Source organism: Henckelia pumila, chromosome 2, assembly GCF_033568475.1.
Source record: "Henckelia pumila isolate YLH828 chromosome 2, ASM3356847v2, whole genome shotgun sequence".
Lineage (NCBI taxonomy): Eukaryota > Viridiplantae > Streptophyta > Magnoliopsida > Lamiales > Gesneriaceae > Henckelia > Henckelia pumila.
The window spans coordinates 89077651-89085769 of NC_133121.1; the positions used below are offsets into that span (position 1 = coordinate 89077651).

The 8119-nt window shown below is 35.1% G+C and overlaps 1 protein-coding gene across 5 annotated transcripts; it reads right to left on the minus strand.

The window, feature by feature from the left end:
- Positions 1 to 1258: 1258 nt before the first annotated feature.
- On the minus strand, positions 1259 to 7087 carry LOC140880746 (general transcription factor IIH subunit 2). Of its 5 annotated transcripts, none has more exons than XM_073285448.1 (5): positions 6642 to 7087; positions 4396 to 4678; positions 3248 to 3709; positions 2688 to 3060; positions 1259 to 2216 (listed from the first exon to the last, which is right to left on the minus strand). In XM_073285448.1, the coding sequence occupies exons 2-5, from the start codon at positions 4675 to 4677 to the stop codon at positions 2068 to 2070; spliced, it is 1266 nt and encodes a 421-aa protein (XP_073141549.1). In that variant the 5' UTR covers position 4678; positions 6642 to 7087; the 3' UTR covers positions 1259 to 2067. The 5 variants fall into 5 exon arrangements, with proteins under 5 accessions (XP_073141549.1, XP_073141553.1, XP_073141551.1 ...); XM_073285452.1 differs by having other exon boundaries at positions 4396 to 4681; XM_073285450.1 differs by having other exon boundaries at positions 6550 to 7087.
- Positions 7088 to 8119: the final 1032 nt, after the last annotated feature.

Here is an 8119-nt window from a genome sequence, read left to right on the forward strand (position 1 = left end):
TCTCTTGGCACCGAACGTGTGTCTTCTGATTGGACAACCTATTGTGCTTGCAGAGTTCGGACATTCGGAACTCACTCAGTCAAATTTCCAATCAGAAAGTCATACTTTCTTATCCAAAGACGATCAGACCTTTCAATCTGCAGTTCGGAACGTCCGAACTGCTCGATGCCTCGGATCTTGTACATTGTCATCCGAACATGTTCGGAGCTTCCAATCTGCACTTCGGAGCTTCCGATCTGCCCAGTAACTTGGGGCTCTCTGGACCATTTCTGGTCGTTTTGAATTCGATTTTCAACTCTACAACTCAAATGAAGATTCTTTAACCATGTTTTGACCAATTAAACATGTTTAGGTAATTGATAGCCTAAATAAGAATCGGGCTACTACAATATATTTGGTCAAGTCGGTTAACACCTACTCAACCGACCACATTAGTTGGTCAATTTTTAACAAATATTTTAAAATTCTATATTCACCACATCTCCTCTACAAACACTCAATCCCAACAAGTAGGTTCTTAATGACATTCATTTGGCCACGTATAGGTGCTCAGGTTTATTGAGTTATTATTATATTTATAACATTATTCTTCTTGTCTTAAAAAAAATATTGTTTTTTTTAAAAAAAATAATAAATATGTTATATAATTTAATGTTGCAAAGAAATTTTTTCACATTTCATGTCCTCATAATGCCGAAAAAGATGGAATTTGATATGTCAAAATTCACAAATTGCTCGGTTGATATTTACTACATCTATACATCCATTTCTTCCTATTTTTCTGGTTAATAATTAGTAACATGATGACATAGTATGTCGATACAGTATGAATTTATTGAAGATCGACAGATAGAATATTATTTTATGCATACGTAACGAATGTGCAACACCACCTAATTATTACTATTTTAAAACTGATTGATGGTTTACGAAACAGATAATAGTGAGAAAGAATTTTTACGCACGTGAGAATAGAAGGGAAATCTTATTTTTTCCTCATGGGAAGAAGATTTCTTATGTACAAAAATGAAAGTGGTTTTACTGGAAAGTGGAAAAAATACATGCCAATAGAGCTAGAAGTGAATACGAGCCTCACATCTTTAGTAAGATGGTAATGCAATTAAAAGTTTTTATTACCGAAAGAAACAAAATATGATTTAAAAATAGATTTTGTGCCTGGAAAAAATTCTGTATGACCCTTTCGTAAATAAAACGTCAAAAAATACAAGACAACTAGACAAGTCACGACAGCTTAAAATATAAATACTCATTTTTAAAATCCAACATAAAACAAAACCTACAACCAGTTAAGACTAAACACAAAATCATATGCTCAGCCACTCAGGGTCTCAATCACACCAACATATAATCCAAACAGTCAGATGCTTCTATTCCTATTCTTTTCCCTGGCGCAGTTGGGTCATTCAAGACTTGAAGCAGAGACCTCACCCGCAAAGTAAATCATCGCACCTTTATGAAGAACATAAGCCAGAAAAAACGACCGAAAAAGAAGACCTACGAGGTAGGATCTGGGTGATTTGATAGACTTTGATCCATATAGATAGATATCCACCAATGTTGTACTTCATTATACCATATATATATATATATATATATATATTAGAAATTTTCAGCTGCCCAACCAATGATGCCTAACTCGTCCCCGACAACTAAAACCCGGTAGTGGGTTTTAGTGGTCGGGGACGAGTTGGGCAGTATATATATATATATATATAAGATTCATTTATCTGTATAGATATCATCGTGCACATCCAAAAAGTTGTATTCTTGCGAAGAAGCTTATACAGTTTGGGAAGGGGCTTTGTTCAATCAAAAAAAGAAATCTACTTAACATACCGTCTCCAAAACACAATCTCCGGATGCTTCTGCATGTTATTTTTCATTTTTCTGAAGAATGAAGAGAGAAACCATGCAGCACAATAACAGCTTTGAACAATTAAGGTAGTGTTTATGAGAGCTTCTAGGAAGCACTTCTCGATTTTTCCTTCACAAAATTAAGAAGCACTCCCAAACACCAAGTCCTTTATGTGAGAGTTTTCAGTTCTATCATCCTTCCATAGAATCGATGGATTTGGAATTCGGGAAGCCCTCACAACCCGGACAATTGTGCAGGCTCTCGTGAATGTAAATATCACAGTCGAGGCAAAAATGTTGCTTGCATTTTGGACAAGAAACGCAAGGGGCTGGGAGGTTTCCTGCTTGTACAGATTCAAAGAATGAAGCATAAAGCACAGAAGAATGTAAACATAGTAACTCCAAATAACCAACTGCAACTTCAGATTACATTATTCAGAGAGGATATCATGTTTTCCGATATCATATGGCACGAACCAGAAACATTTGTCAAGGCAAGCATACTTCTTAGTTCTTCACTTTCAGAAATGTACATTATCTGTTGATAAATTTGTTTCCTAAATGGTGAGCATCTTTAAGAAAAACTATCATTAGATGATCTAGACTAACATAAACCTCCTTGGGAATTGCTTTGCTAAACCTGGGATGGCAATAGGAAAAAGGTACATTGCAAAAAAAAAAAAAGTGAGCTTAGATTGAAAGAAAAGCATGACAACTCGATACAACCAGTCATCTCATAGCTCTTGTGCATCCAAATGCAGCCTTAAATGTGACAAACAATATTAAAGTGGAAAGTAGATGAGAATAATTACCAGGATTCAGGAGAGATTGCTGGCAACCAAAACAATTTTTCGGCAGTTTGCGTGGATTGTTTGACACCAGTGGTGGTACATCATCAAATGGTGTGATAGGAAAGAGGTGGTGGTAAGATCTTGCCAAATGGGGTGAGGAAACGAGTGTCAGTCCACATATTCGACATTCACTGGGAAGTTCACAGATGCGTGCTCTGCATCTTGGGCAAATATATCCCCCACCACTCTTAGCCTCTTTATGACAAGAACATATTGAGATCACACCTTCTGCAGCTCTTTGGGGAAAACCCATCTTGATCAGATTTGGAATAGCAAATTCTGCTATAGCTGGGGGCGGCGGCGCATGCTCAAGGATTAACTCTTTTAAATGAGGCTGCCACGGAAGCAGTACAGAATTCAGGAATAATATTGAAGTCAGATATTAACCATACTTTTGCGGGCACAATTTTTCCTTATCGCATTAATCATAAAGAGCAAGACCTTTAGCATTCTTTCTAAGAAAATCTAGCTGTTTACTGCCAACTCCCCTATGTTCTAATTCAAAATTAAATGAAACGCACCTCATCTAGGCCAACATAATATGATCCACCAGTTTCTTGGCAGAGACATTTGCATATGTAAAGCTCAGCAGAGAGACCAATAACTGAGCACCTGATTTTAGAACTCTTGCACTTCTGGATGGCTTCCATTACATCACCCGGATCACAAGTACTAAGAGCAGAATACAAAATAAGAACTTCACGGTGACCGTAGGTTGGGATTTGATTCAAGAGGTTGTGTACAAGATCAAGACCATTTTGGAGCGACGCGTCGCCTGAGCATTCCAACTTACCCATCAACACTTTGATATGGGACTCAGGACTTCCACCAAGATCTGTAAGACTATGCGCAACTCCATCTTTTAATGTCACTAAACCAAGTTGACTTAAAGGATTTTGGTCGAAGAACTCCCTGATGAAAGCCTCCACTTGTCGAGCAACCACAACCATTCGACTCGGTTTGTAATCCATCTCTGACGCGGCCTGCATGTTATGGACCAATCTAATCATTATTAACACAAAACCACAAAAAAATGCCATGCACATATATAAGGGAAATCCTTCAAGAGATCTCACTTCTCAATAATGCTGTTAAAAAGGTCTAAAGCATAATAAAAATGTTTTTTCAAAGATGAATAAGATACAAAAACAAAATAATAGTATGGGGCTCTGCTTTCTCATACAACTCCAAGCCTGTTATTCATATTGTATACAAAGATGGAGGTCAGCATATACAAATTCGGGCAACCGCATACGGTTTTGAAGATGACACACTTAAAAGAAATTTTATTAATACACACAGACACACACATATATAGACAAACTCATTAATTTAGGTTCAATAAGTTAACAAACATTTCATAAAAATCAAGGCATACTAACTTATGCACATTCAAAGAAATTCTATATCTTGCATCATATACAAGTACCACTCTTACTGATGTTATTAGCACATTAAATGACAAAATTCAAGAAAACAGTTGATTTCAACCACACTATCAAAAGGTGGGTGATCTTTTTCCTGAGTTCAAGACACTCCCACAACACCTCAGTTTAGTTGATTCATTTGTCCTCAATTGGCTGATAAATGTAGATTTACAGCTAATTATCAAGAAGAGATAGTTGTATTTACCACACTTTAATGATAGAAAACTGATAGATTTACGTACTCGAGATAGATCAAGGACAATGTACAAATAACGAATCAGGCCTTTCTGAATTCGTATAGATGTTGCCGTGCGAAGCCGTCGACGATATTGAGCATGTTGAAGGGTTTTGTTGTCAATAGGGCGGAGAAGGCCAGATTCATCCTCTTGAAGAGACTCCCAAGATCTCTCATCTGCATAAGTCCTTTCCCATGCGTCAAGGCCCCTACCATCTCCTTCTTCATCATCGTCGTCCTCTTCTCTGTTAATTCGTATATCTTCACCATTAGTTTCATTGTACGACATGCTGCTTTATTTTTACAAAACAAAAGACACGGAGATCAGGATAAATGCAAAGGATAAGCTTAAAGATCTCGATTTTACACTATACAAATATGCGGTGTAAAGTGTTTCTGCGCTAAATTGAAAAGTTAGGATCCATTTCAAGCCAGCTCCAATTCAGAATTGATCTTGTTGGAAATTGGAATCGATTGAACATTTACAATTGAACATAAGTGTAAACAAAATCTAAATGTAAGTACATTCACTGGTCTACTTAGGGCATCCACAATGCCAAAATACATAAAACCACTCTTTTGTGGTCCCCACCCCGTCACGTCAACGCCACATCAAACACCAAAAAAACTCACTTAAATTTCCACCATGATAAAAACCCAAAACTTTTTTTATGGACCCACTACAAGAAAAAAGCCTAACAACAGTTTTTCACTGTTGTCGTAGACCCTTTAAAACTTTTGCTAAAAGCTCTGTTGTCAAAAGGGGCGCTCAAAGACAACAGTTTTACAACGGTGAAAAACCCGTGGTCTTTGCCTTCTTTGAACTTGGTTTTTTAACAACAGTTTTAATTCAGCAAAGACAACAGGTTTGTTGTCTTTTTTCACATAAAAAACACAAAAAAATAAAATTTAATATAACATTTTCTAGTATTATAAATCATATAAAATACAAAATTCGAAAATAAATTTAATATACAATTTTCAAATGTTAGAGAATAATATGTAGTTATTTACGACATTCTGAAAGAAAATTCATAAACAGCCAACAATAACAAATCGACACTAATAAAACAAAAATTTCATAAACAACCAACGAAATGAGAAGCATCTCCATTTTTTCGACTTTCCGGCATTCTTCCGAGTACTCTTGAGGACACCTACTCAATAGTTATGAATCCCAATCAACAATTTTTATATCGCTCATATTCAACCACAACAACAGGTCTTCATTTAGCTAAAAACAAACAAGAGGAAGTTAATTTACACGAGTTTCAAATTTTAGATCATTTTCCTACAAGAAATACAAGACCTGGTTCCTATACTCTTCAAGAGGTAAATGAAACGATCACACTCTAATGAAACGATCACACTCTAATGACCGTTTTCTCGCCACACATGAATCAACAACTCAATAAAATCAGCCAGCTATTCCAGTATGCACGCATTTAGAAGAAACATAAAAAAAGAACTTAATATTTGAAGCTGAAGAAAAACAAAGAACAAATTATGAGTATTCCAATGTACATAACGATTTGCCTAGTTAGCTTCTTGCTAGCTAGTTCTTCGATGTCAGATACAGTTGCTTAAATCTGTCGGTGCAACTCGAGAAATTTTTTTACAGCAGTAACGAAATTCAATCCCAAACACTACCTTAAAGAGACAAAAAAAAGTTTCTTTCCATGAAACCAGTTCAATAACACCCTATTTAATTATATGGATAGAATTGGAAGTCATCACAGTTCATCAGATAAGTTGATTGCTTTATATTTCACCTCTTTACATAATATTTGACTGCTAGTATTAGAAAATTGAAAAATTAAAGACTCTCAATAAAAACGTCATTCATCCCTAAGTACACCAGTAAGAATGGAACTATTTTGATCACACATAATCTAAATGAAGCAAATTGGATATTTATAGCATATTATATAATAGATTCCCATGGCTATTTTGGCAGATTGATCTTCCAATATCCTAGTTTCAATATCGGACAAAAGGAAAAACCTTAGATTCCCTTTGGATTGAAAGAAAAAATCATTACTGTAATCTCAAACTTAGGGGCTCCGAAACAAGCTGTAATGGAGTTTTAAAGTCATTCAAATCAAGCTAAAAACAAGTATACACATAAACAATCAATCGGGACTTTCAAGAACAAGTATACCTTGAACTCGTCCAACGATTAACAATCCAATAATCAATATAGCGGCATAAAAGCCACAAAATTCGAAATAAATCGGGCGGTCATTTTCTTACTTCCGGGGCAGCCTATATAGTCGAGAAAAGAGGCTGAAACCGAGCTGTAACAACCCAAAACCTTCAAGAATCGGAACTAGACCAAGCTGGAAACCGAATAGCACCTATTCCACGGTGGTTGAGTGGCGACAGCTCGCAAGAGAAACTGAAATCGCGGCTGAAATGAGCAGAAATTTATGGGCTTGGCTCAAATACGAACTTAAGCTTCGAACCCAAAGCTAGAAAACTAAGAATCGACTAGAAATCGGCGCTTAAACTCGCCGGAGAAGATGCGCACAGCAGCAGGTCAGGAACAGGGCTCGGTTCGGGCAGAAACGGCATAAAAAATCATTGTTCAAATCGAAGCTACAGATCTAAGGAACAAGTGCCGGAGATATGAACATTCAAATTTTGACGGTTCGAGGGAGGCGAAAATGAAAAGGACATTGGGGAAGGTTTTTCTTCCTTTCTTTTCTTCTCGTCACTTGCCTCACTTGGTGCTAAAAATGGGGTGTTAAAATGGGTTGGTCTTGGTCGGGCAGGCCGGCCCACTGACTCATCGTCATCCATGTTAGGCTGGGTGGAACGGGTTTTTGCTGATTTTGGCGGATCAATCCGCAACCATTAGATGATATGGAACTGGTTGACTCATCTTTTAAACTTATTGAAAAATTGTCAATCCAATATATTTATTTTGTATAGCCAAGCGGGCCAATCAGACGGATCTAGACTATTTTTGATATCTCTACTTAATTTGTGTACATCATACATTATTATTTTTTATTGTTTTATTTTATTTTTAAGTTACAGCAAATATTTTTTAAAAACAATAAACTTTTTTTTACAAGTAAAAAATATAAACTTGTGTGGAAAGTAAAAAAGTAAAAGACAAATGGTTTTAAAAAAAAACATTGTTTTTTACCTTTAAAACTAGGATATCAGACAACGGTTTATTGAAATTGTTATTTTTGATCTTATAAAATAATGCAAAAAAATATATCAATTTAAAAAATTGTTGTCTTTTTTTTTTAATGCACGTAGACAACTGTTTACAAAAACTGTTGTCGTATCCCCCGTATCTCCCAAAACTTGCTCATAACAACGGTGTTAAAAAAATTGTCTTTGATAAGAAAAACAATTTTTTAAAAATAGTTGTCTTTGATAATTAAAAAAAACTCTCAGAGACAACGGTTTTAGGTAAATCATTGTTAAAAGAAAAAAAAACAACGGTTTCTCATAAAACCGTTGTCTTTTGAGTGTTCTCGTTTAAAGATTTTCTTGTACACTTAATTCAAATATCATCATTATTATTTAATATGACCTAAATTAACTCACACTATCAATTTCTACATTTCATATTTTTATGTATATATGTAATGTAATTTTTATCATGCATTTATTTTTAATATCATTAATTATATTTAATAAAAATACTAAATGTAATTTTTATTAATTGAATTATATATTTTCGTAATTTTTATTAATTGAAATATATATTT

What these genes read in the sequence shown, in the direction of transcription:
- LOC140880746 (XM_073285448.1), bottom strand. Translation starts at nt 4,677, where the DNA reads ATGTCGTACAATGAAACTAATGGTGAAGATATACGAATTAACAGAGAA. An exon ending in ATTATGTTGGCCTAGATGAG is followed by an intron (nt 3,061 to 3,247) that starts GTGCGTTTCATT and finishes CTTCCGTGGCAG; the next exon opens with CCTCATTTAAAAGAGTTAAT. An exon ending in GCAATCTCTCCTGAATCCTG is followed by an intron (nt 2,217 to 2,687) that starts GTAATTATTCTC and finishes CTGTACAAGCAG; the next exon opens with GAAACCTCCCAGCCCCTTGC.